Below are 19,591 nucleotides of genomic sequence, written 5' to 3'. Positions count from 1 at the left end.
CTTTTATTTCAAAAATCAAGTAGAAAGGAAAGAGAAAAGGAAAAACACCTGGAGAATGGCTGTAAATGGTAGAGCTACCATCATTTATTATGTCCAAATTATGAAATAATATAGGGAATCATTTTTAGGTTAACCATCTTTAAATTTATTTATTTATCTTTTTAGAGAGAAAGTGTGAGGGAGCAAGTCGGGGGAGGGGCAGAGAAAGAGGGAGAGATTGAGAATCTCCAGCAGACTCCCTGCTAATCACAGACATGGGGTTTTATCTTAGGACCCCGAGATCATAACTTGAACCAAAATCAAGTCAGATACTTAACTGACTAAGCCATCCAGGAGCCCCTAGCTTACCAGATTTTAAATCAACTAAAGCAAACAAATGGATACCAAAGGGGTAGAATACAATGATAGAAGCTAAAGAGAAGTTTCTTTGTTTTTTTTTTTAATTCTATGATTGAGTCTAAAAACATATGGAATGCCAGTAAAGTCTGTTCCAAGCCGTTTTCTTCTTTTTATGGTCATTTTTTTTAACATATAGGAGTTAATATATTACCCTTCCTTTTATTCTAGTACTTTGATTATTTTTAATTTTTTTTTAATTTTTAAATTTGTTTTTTAAGTAGGTTCCATGCCCAAACATGGGGTTTGAACTCACAAGCCTGAGATTAAGAATTTGCATACTCTACCTACTAAGCTAGTCAGGTGTCCTTGATTTTTTTTTTTTTTTTTTTTTTTTTATCTAAGTCTTCTGAGACAGCCTGTTTTCCTGAATTTGGTCAAGTCAGGATTTTTTTACACATTGGGCATGACTAGGATTTGCATACAAGGGGTTCCATTAAGTTTGCTGGTTCTCTCTATGAATAAAAACTCAGAAACTTGCCAGATGGCAGGACAAGATCAATGGCGCCACCTGTGGCCCTGTGTCTTAGTTGACAGTGAAAGAAGAAATCTCACTTTCAGGGGATCAGAATCAATGACCTTGATTTTATTACAGGACAACTTCCTTTCCTTATCTTACTTAGCTCGTTTATGAAACTGGTGTTGGGCCCGGGCCGGTGTTACTTGTTTTTCATTTTTATTTTACTATTAGATTTTCATGCAGCACTTTACCAAAAAACCATTTTCCTGAGACTGCTACTTCTCATCACCATATTTGCCAATCTTTGTTTACAGAAGTTAATTGGAGCCATAGTAAATGATAGACTATTTTGACAATTGACTCTCCCCTAAACCCCATAATTTTGTGGTTTTACTTTATATATTAAATAATTTTATTTTTTTAAGCAAGCATTTTAAATGGGGACTAGAATTTTAAAGGGTGGTTAACGTTAAATGAAAGTGTTTCTTAAACATGAAAATAATCTATAAAATGAAAATGTGTCTTAAACATTAAAATAATTTCTATCTTTTTATAATTTCCAATGTAGTAAAATAAATCTTTAATATTTGTATCCATGTCACCTCAGAGTTGCAACTGAAAAGTAGCAAATTCAGTCTTAACTCCTTATTTAGCAGATTAGAAACCAAACCAATCAGGAAATGAATATCACATATCAAGTATTCGTCTTTTTTTTTTTTTTGTTATTTCTTTTAAAATAAACTCTGGCAAACCAAGTATTTTGTACAGATGCTGTTGTCCACATTTATCCACTAGCTATTTTTGGTCATATGTTAGGACCACATCAGTAAATGTGCCTATGTTGATATTTCAGTTTCCAGCTATTATATTTTAAACAAAATTAATGATTCTGAATTTGTTAATAACTTTAACAATTGAAAAGAGTTATTTGTTGAACCTTATGAAATGGTGCTTTTATAAGTTGTTTTCCTCCCAAGTTCCTACACTTGCTGTTTTTTTGTTCTTCGTAAACACTTTTGATCAAATAGCCACTTTTAAAATTACAGCTGATTAAATAAAAGACTGAGACTAGAAATGTCAACATGGCTGTATTTTATTATTGAAAACATTTGATAAATACCAAAATCTTGATGTTGCCCTAGTCTTGGAAGAAAGCTTCTCTTCCATGTCTTAACCTGGATGCCAAGCCCTGTGTATCAACGGTACTTAAATTGTCTAGTAGTTACAAAGGCTAATGTAAATCCCATACACTTGTATTGTTTATGTGTAGGAAATACATGCAAAATCTGCTTGTATTATGTATGTGTGTTTGTATATACACGTATATATGTACACATATGGAAATACACGTATATATATGAACATGTGTAAATATTATATAGGTTATATGGAAACAAAAAGAGAAGTTTACCAAATATTGTCATTATATTAACTATATTCATATTCATACCCTAAACAGAAGTACAAAGTCAATAAATCATGATAAATTTTGCCTAATGGACAGCTCCCAAATGGACTTTTCTTGCAATAATTACTTTTTCTAGTTAACCATTTTAAAAGTCAGCCTTTTAACAAATTGTGATAAACTACCATTATTTGCAGTGAAATATGAACACTATAAATAAAGTATATTATAAATTTTAGTTACATAGATTATCATTGTATTTAAGGAAAATATTGAAGTATTAGAAATACTTAAAGGCCATGATGGTAAATGGAATTAGATATTTTGTAGAAGTGGAATATCTTTAAGTGAAATTTCATGGCTGTTGGCAATGGGCATTATTTTATCCAAGTCCAAATCAGAGTTGAGGCAATAACTTTTTGGAATTGTAAATAAATAGAAAAATAAGATTTTAAAGATAATTGCCTAGAAAAACCATGCCAGTAACATGTAAGAATAATGTTTATTTTACACAGGACAGGAAAGGCTTTTTAAATTTCCTTGCTCAGGACATGGCAGTATTACCAAAAATTTGTCTCACATTCTTTAAATGCTGCCAATAGGAGGGAACCTGCTTCCCATGATTTTGTTTCCCCCTTTGAACGGTAGCGATGGAGCACTTGCATGATGTGTTTGGTGCCTTGCATGAGGAAGACATGCAAAGGCAAAGGTCCAGTCTGCATGCTGCTTAATGAATGTTTTTCCTTTTCTCTCCCTCCTTGTCATGTGCTTTCAGAAGACAACAATGTGGAAGGTGGGTGCTTTCTACTTTATTTTCCAACTCTCATTTGCTTTTTAGTTCTTAGTATTAATAGAGTACATCTCGAATTTAGACGGTAAGTTGAACTTCTGAGCATTTGTTGATTTCTGGATTGTGCATCACTTTTCATATAGAACATGCACTCTCAACCCCGTCAGCCTCTATCTGAAACTCCTTCAGCTTTAACTCCAACTCTTGATGAATTCCAGCATCCCATATAAACCCTAGAATGTTTGATGCAGTGTTCTGTATGGAAAACATGATACAATCCTGCTTCTTTTATTTTAGATGAGAAAGTATTTCTTTGCAGTTTCAGAACTCAGTGCATGATCTTTTCTCCATTTTTTTTTTCTTGGTCAGAGTGATTTATTTTCTTTTGGAAATGTTTAGCATTACATCACCTCAACTCATTGGTTTAATTTAAGATGATTTCACTTATGTAAAGAACACAGAATAAAGCATTGACTATAAGTAAGAGGCACAAATTTAGATTAAAATATAAGCCACTGGCCATTGGAAATGAAAGTATACAGCACTCCAACATGATTACTGGTAAGTATATTTGTGATTTTCTATGTCTGTTAAATAAAACTATATTTATTAAAGTTTTTCCAAAATTATCTCTATCAAGGAACTTTGAGGAAGTTACACATTTTTCCTATAGAATCCAACAAACTAAAGCATATTTCGATATTCTTATCTTTAAAGAACTTAAATGTATAAGTCAGTTTGCTGCCAAACAAATCTCTAAAGGATAAAAATGCAAAAACAACTAGATAGACCAAAGAACTGTGAGAGGGAAGTTGATATTCTATCAACGCATATAATCACAGCATTAATAATTCTTGCATAATTATTTTTCTAATGTCTATATTTCAGAAGTGTTTAACGTATTTTATTTTGCTGCAATATTTTGAAATAGAGCCATTCTGTAAAAATAATGAACATTTCTACAGAATGACAGATGTCTTAGAAAAAGACTTCCCATCTGAGGTTACAGATAGCTATGAAAGTTACTAAGATTTGATGTCTCAAAGTACAATTCATGGTAATACAAAGTTCGTCAGTAGCAGGCTTCAGCATTTATTTGTGATGATTTCATGGATAATAAAATTGCTTAGCTCCTGAACATTTCTATTCCATTATTTAAGTAAAATAGTTTAAGATCTCAAAAGTAATCATCAATGACTATTTTTTCAAGTGTTGGCTTTGGATATGGCTTCTGTTTTTCTATACTATAATTTTAATAGCATGTGAAAATGCACTTAGTAAAGGTGATATTACCCCAAGGATCTGACATCTTTCAAAATCAGTATCAGTTATATTATGCATGTTATTTGAGACTGAATTTTTTTTAATAAGTATCTTCTCAACTTCTTTTGCATTTCCTCAACCATTCTGTAAAATGTTCCATGTTTTTGTTCTTTCTCTTTAAATCCACTTGCATTCCAGGGGCTTTAAAATCAGCCTAATAAGCCTGAATGCTCCTTTCCTCACATATGCATCTCATGAAAATTTTTGACAAGATTTTTAGAATAAAGACCCATAAACTACTGTAATAAAGTTTATCCAATCATAATTGTACCATTCCTATTTATAACTTGACTTTGGCAATATAGTGGAGCTCCCTTAGTGGTAGGAAATTCTAGCATGAGGAATGTGAATTCTTTTGAGATTTATTAACTTCCATCCTTACTGAGGTGGTATTCGACACCATCATTACAAGTGTTTTATATATTTTCTGAAAGTTAGATCTTATACAGAGATCATTTCCTGATTTAGTCTACAAAAAATTATAAACTGTTTTTAGGAAATATATTTAGTAGTTTTAAAAGTGGAATTAAATGAGAAAATACACACAGAATCACCAACAGATCATAAACTTTTTAATCTGCTTGTGTGATTTTTTTTTTTAAAATCACTTTGAAAATATAAAAGGAAGCTATATTACAGAAACATTAAACCTCTAGGATCAGTAGTCCTCATATTTTGATTATATGTTGATCTGTAATTGTATCTGCCCCACAGGGATGTTTAAATACTCCGGAAATTTTAAGGAAATAATGCAGATTAGTTTTAGTATTGATATCATGTAGCTCAATAAAGTCTCAAATATTATTTTAAATAACACTAGAAATATAAATTCTGTTGAATTGCTGTGTTACTATATTGTTCTAACATTTTCCCATATTCTTGAAATAGACATGGATCAAGGAGTAGCTTTGTTTCTGAATACAGAATAAAGAACTAGGAATTAATGCCTCTCAGTAAAAAGTATCTTCTTGGATTGTGAGAGAGTTTTTGAAAAGAACCTTAGTGGTATTCTTTAGAAAAGGTAATCTTCAAACTGAAGTCATTTGTCAAGTAGCAGATAACAAGCAATTTAAATAAAGGGAATTCAGCGTCATTTTAGAAAACATCCTTGATGAAAGTATGATTCATATAAAAACATAAAACATTATTAAATGTATATATATATTCACAACAACTCCTAGTTCAGTGTTTAGGCAATGTTTAAGTAAAAGACTAAGTAATTTTGTTCTCCATGGAAAATTACTTGAGCCTATTTAAAGCTGATCCATTGTTTCCTAAAAACAGTATTCTATAGTAAATTCCAACTTTACAGCTGCATGTTTAATAGCTTTTTTTTTTTTTTTTTTTTTTTTTTTTTTGTATTTGAACAAGCTTAGTCAATTGCTACATGTGTCAGACAAGGAGACATTTCTGCATTATCATTTCAGTGTGACTAAGGATTTTTTTAAGTTAATTATAAAACTTCTCATTTTTTTGACGAGGGGAAAAAGATCAGACCCAGCCCATGTTTCAGATATTCCTTTGGGTTTTTAAAAATCTAATTTCATCACCAAAGAATAAGAAGCCCTGTGGTGGCAGTGTTCAAAATAGTCTCATCAAAGGGCACAAAGGGCAGATGCAATATTTAAGGGATTGGTTGGATTTTAAGTCACAATTTTATGCTGTTGATTGTTCCAACTGGTACATTGAAGAAACACACAGGGCAGCATATGCCAGTGTTTAAATTGTAGTACTATAACTCTTTGCCCCCAAGCATTCCAACCAGGGGTTGAAAGAAGGCTTTTTGATTTGCCTCTGTGATACAGACATGTCTCATAGGAAACAAGACGTCTGTCACTGGACATTTTTGTCACCGTGACCACCCTGCCTTCCCATGCTCCCTTGTTTATTGCTGACTGTGCTCTTGTTTTCCTTCAAGGTCTGGCGCACCTGATGATGGGCGACCAAGGTATGGGCTCTGTTCCTTTTCCACTCTGCTTTCAGTGTTTTCTTGTTCTGTAGCTGCTTGAAACCATCACTGCAAAGGATGGGCAAATGCTTGCAAATTATCTGGCTGCAAATTAAATACATAACTTTTGTTCACATCTTTACATGTTTTTCGCCCCTGTGTGTGTTGGTTTGATTTTGGTTTGCTCCGTTGACTTTTATTTTCCTTCATTCTTTGCACTATAATATCTGCAAATAGATCAGACATAAGATTTTGTGATTGAAAGTTTCTATACATTTCTAAGCATATGCAGTTAAGGGTAGCTATAATAAAGAAAACCTGAGAACCATCAGAAGTTAATATCTGATATTCAGTTGAACTGACTGTGCCAAAAAGAGTCCATTTTTCACCCATGCATGGCAGTTTGGGAACATGCAGACATCTTTGGCTTCTGGCTTCTAGAATGCTGAGTATAGTGTTTCACAGAATCAATAATTTTCCTACCTATAGCATAGTCATTGTGTATCTTCTTTTTTGTGTAATCTTTTAAAGTGAGCATGGGCGTTTCAATTTTTTTGCATGTTGCCTTTAAAAAAAAAAGACAGATTTCTCAACGTGTGCCGATTTTATCTCCACGTGTTTTCAAGTCTTTATTTATACTTTCTTGTCTTGTTTAATTTTCAAACAGTAGTGCATTTACATATATTCATAATTCTTATTGTTGTTTCTCTTTTTATTCTCTTTGTATGGAAACTCTTTCTTCATGGAACCATTTCATCAAATCCATAGGTAAAAGTAAAGGTATTACATTATTTTATTTCTTTTTATTATCATCTGTATGAATTACAGTGTGTATAACTTATAAAAATGTATTTAGAACTTTTCACATTAGTAATGGGCACTGAGAGGTAGGTATGAGTGTTAATGAATATTAATTTAAGGTAAGAAAAATCCATCAAAATGTTTCACTGTTTTTTTCCTTGCTCTTTAGAGTGATTTTTCTCATGTTTGCTGCTTATAAAATTAGTATATTTAGAAATTAGCTACAGGTTTCAGTATCACTTTTTGCAGTATCATTTAATGATGAGTGTAGTCACCATAAATATATCATCCTCAAACATTTAACTCAGGAGCACACCTGCCCCAGCCATTTTGCATTGGGATGTAAGTCTAAACATGTGCAGCATCTAAACAGTACTGCAGTGTGCTCATTACCTCGTTGCCTGCTAGGTGTCATATATACATATTAATTCCACAATAATTTGAAAAGGCAGTACCGTGAAAGAAATAAAGAAACAAGACAAGCCTGTTCTTTATTTTTCACATACTAACTTTGTTTTAAGAACATTATCAACCAGGTATATATTTCTGCATCACTTGGTAAGTCAGGCATGTGTACTCCTTGACAGCATTGATGCCAGATTTAAAAGCATGCTTAATTTGCCATTTAGAACCATCCACATTGTGTTTAGTGTTTTCATTAACAAGAAGTAGATAATATGTAGCTGTGGTAAATATGTATCACAGCCTTTAAGTTAACCATTTTTAACTATGTATTTCTGAATGTGTCCTTGGTCTCTTGGTTTTTTTGTTTTTGTTTTGTTTGTTTGTTTTGTGGGTTTTGTTTTTATTTTAAATGCAGGAATGTTTCTTATCCTTAAATTCTCTGAATTTTCTTGCGCTCTGAATCTTAATCTGAATTGGGACAAAAGCTCACAGATCTTCACCTTTACCTTTGTGTCATCTAGCAGGGAAACTTTTCTGCTTGAAAAAGCACCTGAACATGAGCCAGGCAATAAGTAAGAAATATATCGGTTTTAAATGTGTAAAATGGAGCTTTAGAAACAAATGTTGCTTGGGTATTTTGAGCCAATAAAAGAGAACATATGCTACTGCAGTGTGTTTTGGTCAACCATTTACAATAATATAATTTCGTCTTATTTTAAGCCTTCTAGCAACTATACAAATGACAGTACTTATTGTTTTAGAGATTTCATGTACTATTTGGGATGCTTTCTAAATTCTTAGGTCAAATTCCCATCTACTTCCCTTTCTTAGTGGGCATTTCCCACCATGTTTCTTTTTAGATGACTCAGGATGTTGTAGAGGGAACTGTGTGTATATTTTACTTTACTGGCTGAGAGATATATATGCATATGTGTTTGTATATGTTTGAATGCATGTATATGCACAAACATTCTAAATATACAAACACATATACATTATGTCATAAAAAGTAACTCAAAAATAATGTTCTAATTCTATAACCATTTAACTCTACATACAGAATAATTCATGTTTATACTCAGCTGATATTTGTTTTGATGTAATTAATGTTAAGTGTCACTTAACTTCATTCAGTTTTATTATGTGAGTCTTAAATGCTTTCTGTTGGCGTGTGTGTCAGACATATTTTAATTCACTACTTTTCATTGAGTTTTATTCCTCAGTCAGCACAAAACTACAGAGCACAGGAATTTGGTTTTTCCTTTACATTTTTCCTCTGTTAATGGGACCAGGATGTTTTTTGTTGTTAAATGGGGAAAGAAGATTTTAAGATAGATTTGACTGTTTTGCAAATTAGATGTATAGAAATGAGAAATATGATTTGTAAGTCTTCTTTAATTGTTAATCAATTCAATAAATCTGCATTCTAGAGTAAAAACACAATCTTGACTGACATGGCACCCACATTCAGAGAGTTTCAGTATAGTAGGAAAATGAAAACATGTGGACAAATGTATAAATGACAGAATAGAAGTGTTGTGGAAATGGTAAAAAAAAATGTGATTTGCATTCAGAGAAGATAAAAATAACATGAATGAGGGCCTCCCTTAGGTAGCTCTCCTTGTCCTGTGCCACACGTCAAAGGAATAAAGAAATACCTAGAAACTTTCATTGTAGCTTTTAATATCAAGTTAAATCCTAGTTGTGTATGAAATAGGTGTTAAACCTGTCCAGTCTGAAATAATTGATTTGCATTGTAAATTAATGCTTCAAAATCTTTCCATCACAGTATAATCCCGGAGCATTTTTCTTGACATTGCTGCTCTCATTAGCGGTAGTGAATTTGGGGACTCTGGAATGAATATCTATGCATTAATGTCATTTTTTTTTTGAGTCCAGAGACAAAATTGGATTCAAGAACATTATTATCATCATTTTGATTTTTTCTATATGGATTTTTAAATATTTTCTAAATTTTTAAATGTCCAGAGATAGATGAATGCCATTCCTTAAAAAAAAAAAAAAAAAAAGTAAATCATTTAAAGAGAACATTACTCCTGTTAGCCTTCTTCAACCTCCTTAGTCTTCCCCCTAGAGGTAAGCACTGGTATCACTTTGTGATGTATCCTTACATAGTTGATGTGGATCCTTTCATAATCCCTAATTAATTTTTCAGGGTTTGGAAACTGCAGAATTCCCTATGATTTGTACATGACAAGAACAGCTAAGTCATGTTAAAGAGGTGTGTTAAGGATCATTGTTAAGCTTTCTCTCTCTTCCCATAGGCCACCTTATGTCATACTTTCAATTGGTCATTCTACTTCAAACTTTACAATTATTTGGATTTGTTTCCATATTTTCTAAATAAAGATAGGCCACCTTTAACTGGATACAGTTAGGAATAAACTTTGTTTCAATGAATTGTAGCTTTCTTTGGGAGAGCTGAAGACAAGCGTTACCCAGAGCCATCCGAGCTTCGGCTAATTGTACCTAGAGGGATCCAAATGGATTTTGTGAAAATTGTGTTTGCTTTCCCTTTTAGGCTTGAAATTTGTCATTAGTAATATTAGGACCATTGACATTGCTAACTTGATTCTCTATTCTATTTATAATTTTGGCTTGTTTTGCCTTTGAATTAGTTGATTGTTTTTTTTTTTTTCATGATTCTTTAACTGGTCACTTCATTTCAGTAATTACTTTATTTACTCATCTTTTACTCTAATGGTTGTCTGAGAGAAATGAATGACCATTTAGATCAGAAAATGCCAAAAAAAAAAAAGTAAGTTACGCTGCAAATCCGGCCACCATGGCTGGTTTATAGCTCAGGAACTTTTAGTTATTATTTTAATAATTAATGATCATGCTCTGATTAGAGGCTTGCATTTTCTTTTATAGCAATCATTTTAGATGTAATTATATATTTAGATGAGTGATTATGTATTTAATGTTAACATTTCCTAGTAGAATGTAAGCCCCATGAGGGCAGGAAGTTTGTCTTTCTTTTTAAACATTGTATTTCTAGAATATTTTTCTTATTGTATCTTCAACTTAATATTTTCATGACTTAAGAACGTGTATGTGAGGTGGAGGGGGTAGAGGAGCACATTAAAAGAGGCAAATGTAGAAGACATGGAAAGTTTGGAGTGGACAAAGTAGAGGGTGGAAAAGGAAGAGGAAATTTATAAAATAACTAAAAAGAATTGTAGCAACAAATCACATAGAATCCTTTCTGTCTCTTGTCTCTCAACTTACTTTTTTTCCCCTATCATTCATATCCTTTTCTAGAACTGCAGTATGTCTTTCTAATAAGGCATCATTCCAAAGATAACACTGCGATATACCTTAGCATATGCACCACAAGGAGTCTATAAGGAAATGAAGTCAATGTATCTTTGTATTTAAGAGTTTTCAAGAATTTTAATATGATTTGTTTTCACAGTGTCAGATGATCAATTTTTATTTTGTAGCTTTCATTGTTTATACAATACAGAAATTTTCCTGAAAGTTAGATTTGCTATGCTATCTTATGTGGTTTCCATGAGGTTTTCGTTTGTTTTTTGCTATTATTGTTGTTTTGAATCTCACTGTATCAACTGTAACGTACCATAAGACCTATTTAGACTGGGTTTGGATTGTAAGCTTCCAAAAAAGCCAAAATGTATTTATAAGGCTTATCTTGTGATATGATATTTGCTGTTCCTGCATTCATAAATTCCAGAGTATATTTGCAAAGTGAATGTCCACTTTACCATTTCAAATGAAAGAGTAAGCGTTTGATTATCCCAGTTTCTTGTATTTCTAGAAGGCCAAGGTATCACAAATACAACTGTCAGGCATAAAATTATTGTAAAAGGGCCTAAACTTTATTTTACTGGTGAAAATGAAGATCTTAAAATAGAGTAAATTATATAAAAAAGGTTTTTAAAAACTAATGGTATCAATAACTAGATATAATTGATTCCACTACAATTAGCCATGTCAAAGACTACATGTTTTAAAATTTTATCTGTAATGTCACACCATAACTCTTAAAATTTTATTATATTTACTCTTAAAATTGATTTGATGTTGTTCATATTTAGGGGAAGGAAAAAACATTTAGTATTTTTTATATAGTTTCCTTTTGTGTATGAAGTACCCAACTTCAGATCACCAACATCATGATGCATATTTGTTTTATAACTTTTAAATTTTTTAAAAATTTTACTGTGTTTTTTTTATGTGGATCTAATTTGATTTTAAAAATATATTTCTTGGGATCCCTGGGTGGCGCAGCGGTTTGGCGCCTGCCTTTGGCCCAGGGCGCGGTCCTGGAGACCCGGGATCAAATCCCACGTCGGGTTCCCGGTGCATGGAACCTGCTTCTCCCTCTGCCTGTGTCTCTGCCTCTCTCTCTCTCTCTGTGACTTTCATAAACAAATAAAAATTAAAAAAAAATAAAAAAAAATAAAAAAAAATAAAAATATATTTCTTTTCTTCCATATGGCTTCTTAAATCATATTTCCCCATTTATCTTTATAATATTAAATATTCTTCATCATTGAGAAACATTTGTGAATGTTGACAGAATTTTACTGTATTGAAATGCCTACATTTGGTGCATAGGCAAACTAAGCGATAATTTATTTTGAATTATCTGTTATTACTTTTACTGTTGCAGTATCAGGAGGTGCTGCTCCTCATTTACAGTTACAGAACATGGAAAGACTAGAATTTCACTTTATAAAATCAGACATTAAATATCTTCATCATCCTTATAAATATCTTCATCAATATGACATAGAAGTTTATGTGACTATTTAGAATTTGGAACTTTTTAGTTTTTCTTTAGACTGTATGTCTATCTCTTCTGGATATAATCAAGAAAAAATGCTTGAAAAGTAAATATTTATGTGTTATCTCTTGCTGGAATTCAGTCAGTTTTGTCGTTATAGTTATTACTAATAAAAGTCCCAGATCCTCCAAATCTCTGCATTCTTAGCTCTGGGATGAGATAATCACATCTTCATACATTTATAAACAGTGGTGAAATTGAATAACTAATAAACTAAACAAGGATTTTATTTAGACTTTATTAGATTAATTTATCCTTGGAGAAGAACACAGAAACGACTCTCCATAGTCTAATATTTTAAAGAATGAGGTAGTGTAAATATAAATTTAGGTGCTTTACTGGAATAGATCAAAAATAGCAAAAAAAAAAATTAAATTATGGCATACTACACTTTAAAAGAATGATTTCTGGGGTGCCTGGCTGGTTCAGTTGGTAGAACATCTGACTCTTGATCTTGGAGTTGTTAGTCCCATACTGAGCATGGAGCCTACTAAATTAAAGAAATAAGTAAAAAAAATAAAAATAAAAGGATGATTCCTTCTCCAAAATAATGATTTTATCTGTCCATTTTAAAATGTAATTTTATTAATCTAGCTTTTGTTTAAAAACCAACATCAACACAGGCTGGTAAAAGGGAATATTTTTAAAATTGTGTTGATCATGATTTTAAAGAAAATTGTAATTTTCTAGAGTGCTTAGCTCATATACTAAAAGAATCTGGGTATTTTGGGGGCACTTGACTGACTCAGTAAATGAGGTGTCTGACTCAATCTCGGGGTTGTGAGTTTGATCCCCACATTAGATGTGGAGATTACTTAAAAATATATTTTTTAAAAGATTTATTTACTTATTTTAGTGGGAGAGGGGTGGAAGGAGAGAGAATCTTAAGAAGACTTAATAGGGTTCTCGATCTCATGACCCTAAGATCACAACCTGAACCAAAACCAAGATTTGGATCCTCAACTGACTGTGCCATTAAGCCCCCCCCCCCCAAAAAAAATAAAATCTTTAAAAAAAAAGAATCATAGAATTTTGGAACAATGAAGAACATTACAGATCATCTAAAAAATGATACTCTTTTAATTATAGGGCATGATATATCACTTATTATGATAGACAAAACATTGTGGAGACTTTGAGCTAAAATAACTGATATAGGAAAGAACTTACCTTAAGGAGACATTAAAGATTTTCCTCTCCTTACACACTGATAATCATGAAACAAAGTATCATATTCTTATTCTTACAAAATAAATTTAGAGGTAATGTGAAGGAAACCAATCAGAGTATTTTATAGGATGCTATTGATTCTCATTTCAAGGTTTCCTTTTATAGTGGTGTGAAATTTAATTTCATAACAAGAGGTAGTATTGTGAGATGGGCAGGAGTCCAGGAAGTCATGAGACCTGGGTTCAGATCCTATATTTATCCCTGGACAAGTAATGTAGCCTTACATATATCAGTGTTATGATCTGTAATGCGGGCTAATAAAATACTCTGCTCTCAAGGATATGTTACATTTTACAAATGGAACTATAAGTACTTAGAAGATAGTTATTATTGATGGTGGCAGTAAAATAAAAGAAGTACTCTGTACATTTAGATTAAATGAATTTCAAAAGTAATGATCTGTAATCTGCCAAAGGTTTAAAACAGTATTAATTTCTTAATATCTTCTGTCCATCTTATAAGTACCTATAATTTATGATTCTGTGATTGTTTTAAGTTATAACTAATTGAACCTCATTGACCTGATGGCCCATCCTGTGAATAATATTGGTACATGTCAAGGTTGATTCTACTTAATCAAAACTATTTAGATATTTCTGTAACTCTTTAAACTTTCACCTTTTTCTTTCATACAATGAGAAGTTGAAATGGACTTGCCTCACCTTTGAACAAACCTAGGAGTTCCATGGCAAAGTGCTGCTTTTTAGATGCCAATTTGCTGGCTGAAGGAAGCAGGGAGGTAAATATTTTCTCAAGCACTGGAAGTACCATCCAGAGAAAACTTTTTTGTGAATTAATGTTTTGCCTCAGTAACAACTCCATAGAGTGATATATGAGTTGAGCTTATAGGAAACCACTTAGTCAACTAAAGACCAAATTTTCAAAGAAAATCTAATTAGGAACTCTTCCTACATAGTATCTTTGGTAGAAAATACCAAAAAATTACCTTAAAGTACTTAAATAATTGGGTAGCACCTTCACATCCTTCTGGATTTTGTTCAAATTGCACTTTTTCAAGAGACTTACTCTGATTATCCTATTCAATACTACAATTTGCCCTTATCCTGAACTATCACACCCCAACCTAGTTTCTTTTCCACAATGATTATTATCTTCTAACATATTTTAATGTTTTTCACTTGTTTTGTTCACGGTTTATTGTTTTTCTCCCTCCAGAAATAAGAGGGCAGAGATTCCTGTCCTGCCTTGATGTATCTCAAGGGCCCCTAGAACAGTGACTGTCACAAGTAGGTACCCAATAATCCTTGTTTAATGACTGAAGTGGTTGGCTAAACAAGTTTGTAAAATTTCCTTTTACATTCTACTACAAATATTATTTTTTCTTTCTTATAATAGACTAATTTTAACATTTCTTTTTCCTTTTTGCTTTGAGGTACATCTTCCCATGAAGGACAAACTAGATCAGTAAAAACAGATTTTTCTTTTTTCTCCTTGAACTGGGAGTGTGGACTCAGCTTGACCCTTTTGATTTCCTTGTTTCCTGTCCAATTTAGGTGATCTCAAAGAATTCGGAAAGGATTTGAAAACCACCCCAACAACTACGGATGGTCAGCTTTTCCTTTCAAATTCCTCTAACAACCAGTCCTAATGTTTCTTTAAGGAAGGGACAGGGATTCATCTTTGTACATTTTTGTGTGTACACAGGTAACAGGAAGAAACTCTTTCATGTTTGGCTTCTAAATGGCATTATTCATTGTGACTGTCAGGATGTGCTTTTTGGCATATTGTGAGATGGAAAGTTCCAAAGAATGGCGTAGATCCACTGTACTTCATGTTTGTGTAGCTTAACTTGTACTTCTAACATTAAAAGAAATATATTCATTCTTCTCAGGTCCTCAAATAGCTATATATACCCTACGGGCCTTTGACTTTTCCCCAGCCTAGGGTTAAATTATCATATGTTCAAGTAGATGATTTATCAGGTAGTCCAGGTCTACAGCCAGCTGTCCTAAGCTATGGAACTTTCACTGAAGAACTACAATAGTTGGAAATGGCCAAATTAAAAAGCCACAACAAAACTGCAGAGCCTAAGATTATAGTTCTCTTAAAATTAGTGCCCTTTGATTCTGTTTTTGGTGAGAGAGAGAGAGAGAGCGAGAGAGAATGGTTTCATTCAGTTTCAGTCATATATTACTAAAAGCACCAATGAGATTCTTCTTTATGTGGAACTCTAATATATGGTATAAAGCCATACCTTTTTAGAATGGATGCATTCAAAGTCTTTCACATTAAGAAAATAAGCATGGTGATAATAGCTACCATTTTTCAAGACGTGTCTTTATACATTCAAATTACATCTACTTATACCAAATATGTGTTTTACTAAGTGCCATTTCCCCCTTTCTGCTTGGCTTGTTTGTCTGTCAGTTGCTGTGTGCCTATGACCACATGAGTCTGAGGTAATCTCCAGTAATTATTAGTATTTACTTTCACTTAATGTGAAGTAAATAATTTATTTCACAGTAAATTTGCAGGATGCTGAGTTGTGAATTGAGAATAGTGTTTTCTTTCACCGTAAATATTTTTTTTATTACATAGTACAGATATAGAGCAGAAAATCTGACTACTCAGACAAATGATAGTTCAGGAAATTAAAACAACTCATGTGTTATATGAAGTTTCTAAGCAATATTTTATTTTTTGGCCTGGATTACCTGGTCAACTGACCCAGTTCTCCATTTCATTTTCTAGGTTTGGCATTATAAAGTCAGTAGACATTTGAAGAAAATTAAATTACTCCATTCAAGGAAACAATCAAATTTAGATTGAGCTAAAGTACTGCCAGAGGGATGGAAATCCCTAAATTGGTCAATCATGATTTCAGTTCACAGGGAAATCCTCATTCACAAGCTAACCATAGAATAGTTGCAGATAGCTAGTGGCAAAATATGCCAGAAATCTTCTGTTAAACTTTGGGAACAGCTATTTTTGGTGCTATGCTGACCTAAAAGATATGTGATGGCCTGTTATGACTGTCTTTTAGATTTTTTAAGATAAAAGAATGCAGTATCTGACTGATAGCAGGGCATACATTTTGAATTCCTTCCCTAGCAGAGCCATTGGATTTTCACTGACCCGTCTTGTATTTCCTGTGACCAGTGGTATTCTTTGTAAGAAGACTAAGACTAAGAAGACTAAATTAGGAGTCATTCATTGTGATGGAAAGAGAAATAAGCTGGTTGGTCCAAAAGAAAGCCAGAATTTGGACTCATGGCTGTGAGGACAATTTGGTTTGGAATTTGCCCCCTCATTGTTTATAAATAGTGAAGTCGTGACCAGGGTTAAGTCACTCTTGCTTTTTTCTTAGATGTCTTCAAATACGTCATTCCCTAATTTTAAAAAAAAAGTGTTCTGAGGGCACCTGGGTGGCTCAGTTGGTTAAGTGTCCAACTCTTGATTTCAGTTCAGATCATGATCCCAGGTTCGTGAGATCAAGCCCCACGTCCAGTCTGCACTGGATGTGTAGTCTGCTTAAGTTTTTCTCTCTCTCTCTCTCTCTCTCCCCTCCAACTCCCTCTCCACCTCCCCTGATCTCTCTCTCTAAAAATTAAAAAAAATAAATCAACATCTGATAAAAGGGATGACTGTTATTTAAGCAAGGCTCATCAAGTAACTTACCTCCTTCTTAGGACAATTTATCAAAAACCACTACAAACTTTGGCCTCATTAACTTTGTTCTGTCTCAAGTTGGCTGCCTTCCCTCTCCCACCCACCAAACACCCAGGGCACATTTTAAAAACATTGATTTTAAAGGAAATTGACAGATGGTTGTATTCAGTAGGCCTAGGATGGATTAGAATCCTATACTTTGAAAAGTCCTCTCAACTCCCCGAGAAGCTGCTGAAGTACAGCCATTTTGTGAAGTGTTACTGACTCAGTAATTGGCTTTTGGTCTCTTAAGAGTTGAAATTTGTACTTCATGATGATGAAGGTCATTTATTTCTTCTTGCAAGGGACATGTACAGTTTTTAATTAAATCCATAGTGCTTCTGCATTGAGAGAGTTTTCATATATGTTTATATATAAGAGAAGTTGGTCCATTAGGAAAAGATGGGGAAATAAGAGACGGTTTTTGAGTTAGGTATTCAGACTAGTAAATATGTCACTAGGCTCTTTCAAACCCTATGTGAAAGGTCATTAAAATTTTCATTGTGTAGAGTTTAGAGTTCAGATAGTTTCTTAAAAAATCAAATTGGATATGTGGCAACATTTAAACTTTTTACATGATGCCCAACCATGTATAACTTGTAATATATTCTAGGATCATTGTCCTTAATAGGCCATGATAAAGTGATCCAGACAAAGGGAACACCAAACAGCAAATGGTGAGCTCACCTAAGAAATATGACACATATGTTTCTCTATACAATGAAAAAGTTGATTATGATACTTTTTTGAAACTGGAGATTATGTTGAAAGAGGCATTAAATAAAATAAGAATATGCCAGTTTTACAAAGGTCAAGCTTTAGGGGGTGGAAATTTGGTCCTTAGAGTCTATTAAAAAAAGAGATAATGCTCTAATGACACATTTTTTTTTAAGATTTTATTTATTTATTCATGAGAGACACATTGAGAGAGAGAGGCAGAGACACAGGCAGAGAGAGAAGCAGGCTCCATGCAGGGAACCTGATACGGGACTTGATCCTGGGACTCCAGGATCATGCCTGGGCTGAAGGCAGGTGCTAAACGGCTGAGCCTCCCAGGGATCCCCCTAAAGAGACATTTTAGAAATGAATGATACAGGCATGAGACTTACATGGAGATATATTATTAGATTTTAAAAGTCTACAAAAGGAAGTGATTAAAAAAATGGAAGTAGAAGTAAAAAGGAAGAGGAATGCTGAAGGTGAGAAGGTCGGGGTTGGGGTGGGGGTTCGCAGGGGGAGTTCATCATGTGGCTGCAGTGACAATATAGCATTATTTCCCCAGGAAGCAAAAATGTGGAAGAGTAATGGTTAGGGCAACTTAAGAAACTAGAAAGCTCTTTAAATAAATGGCTACATATTTCATGTGAAAATAGTCCATAACCCCTTGCCAAAGATAAATCTCTCGTAGCTCTATCCTGTTACTCATTCATTCACTAACAAGTAGTGTTTGAAAGTACAATATAATTTTAATTAACGTATCTGTTCTTAACAAGAGATCTGCTGAAATGGGACACCGGACAACTAGACAGATATTTGTTGGTGTGTGAAACATCAGATGAGATTGCCCATCTCTTAAGCGACCCTTAGTGAAATATAAGCACATTGGCATGATTGATTATTAGAGTCAAAGAGGAAGCAGCATCCCCTCAAGGAAAGAACCTTAATTGTTTTTTGGCCAAGAACTAGCTACATTAGTAGGAAACATTTAATCATTATATGTACTGATTGTTAGGCAAAATGTATTATTCTCTTCTTAAGGACAATTGTTATACCTAGTATTTACCTTTTATCGTGAAACAGGCATAAGTGGATTATTCTGTCTGTAGAACCATTGTTACACTTAATGTTTACCTTTATTATAAAATTATCTTGCTGAATTTCATTCATTGATGTGTTAGCCATCGCTATTAGAATATGAGATCACTGAAGGCAGTGGTTTTGCTATTTTCAGTTTTGCATGGAGGACAGGGCTTGGTAGGTGACAGATACTCAGTAAAGCTTGATGCAAAATGAATAGTCAAAGATTATAGGGATTGGAGTTGAGTATATCTGCATTGAGATCCTAGACTTATTATATATTAGCCGTGTGGCTTTGGGAAAGTTATTTGACCATTCTGAAACTCATTTTCCTCATCAGTAAAATGAGAATAATAAAATCCACCTCTGTTTGAGGATTTCATGTATGATTATCACTAAAGTATATATTTCCAGAGCATAGTGAATGCTCAATTGTAGGAGGTGTGGTAGAATGTTAAGTGTTCTTTCAGATAGATGATAAAAAATAAAATTAAGTCATTTTCAAGGAAAAAAAGGTAACTTTTAAAACCATA

General features: G+C 33.1%; 1 protein-coding gene across 21 annotated transcripts in view; it reads left to right on the top strand.

Moving 5' to 3' along the window:
- The window catches only part of NRXN1 (neurexin 1), a 1,110,252-nt gene that overhangs the window by 95,808 nt on the left and 994,853 nt on the right, over window positions 1–19,591 (top strand). For 13 of the 21 annotated variants that reach the window (XM_077915359.1, XM_077915358.1, XM_077915347.1 and 10 more), the window contains exons 2-3: window positions 3,037–3,054; window positions 6,293–6,322. The exons of 5 other annotated variants lie outside the window; for them this stretch is intronic. In XM_077915359.1, coding sequence (XP_077771485.1) covers window positions 3,037–3,054; window positions 6,293–6,322 — 48 coding nt within the window. The remainder of the gene's footprint in view (window positions 1–3,036; window positions 3,055–6,292; window positions 6,323–19,591) is intronic. 3 more of the 21 variants (XM_077915348.1, XM_077915364.1, XM_077915346.1) reach the window with 2 other exon arrangements.

Source organism: Canis aureus, chromosome 11 (genome assembly GCF_053574225.1).
Source record: "Canis aureus isolate CA01 chromosome 11, VMU_Caureus_v.1.0, whole genome shotgun sequence".
In the NCBI taxonomy this organism is placed as follows: Eukaryota; Metazoa; Chordata; class Mammalia; order Carnivora; family Canidae; genus Canis; species Canis aureus.
This window is presented reverse-complemented; position numbering and strand designations above follow the sequence as displayed.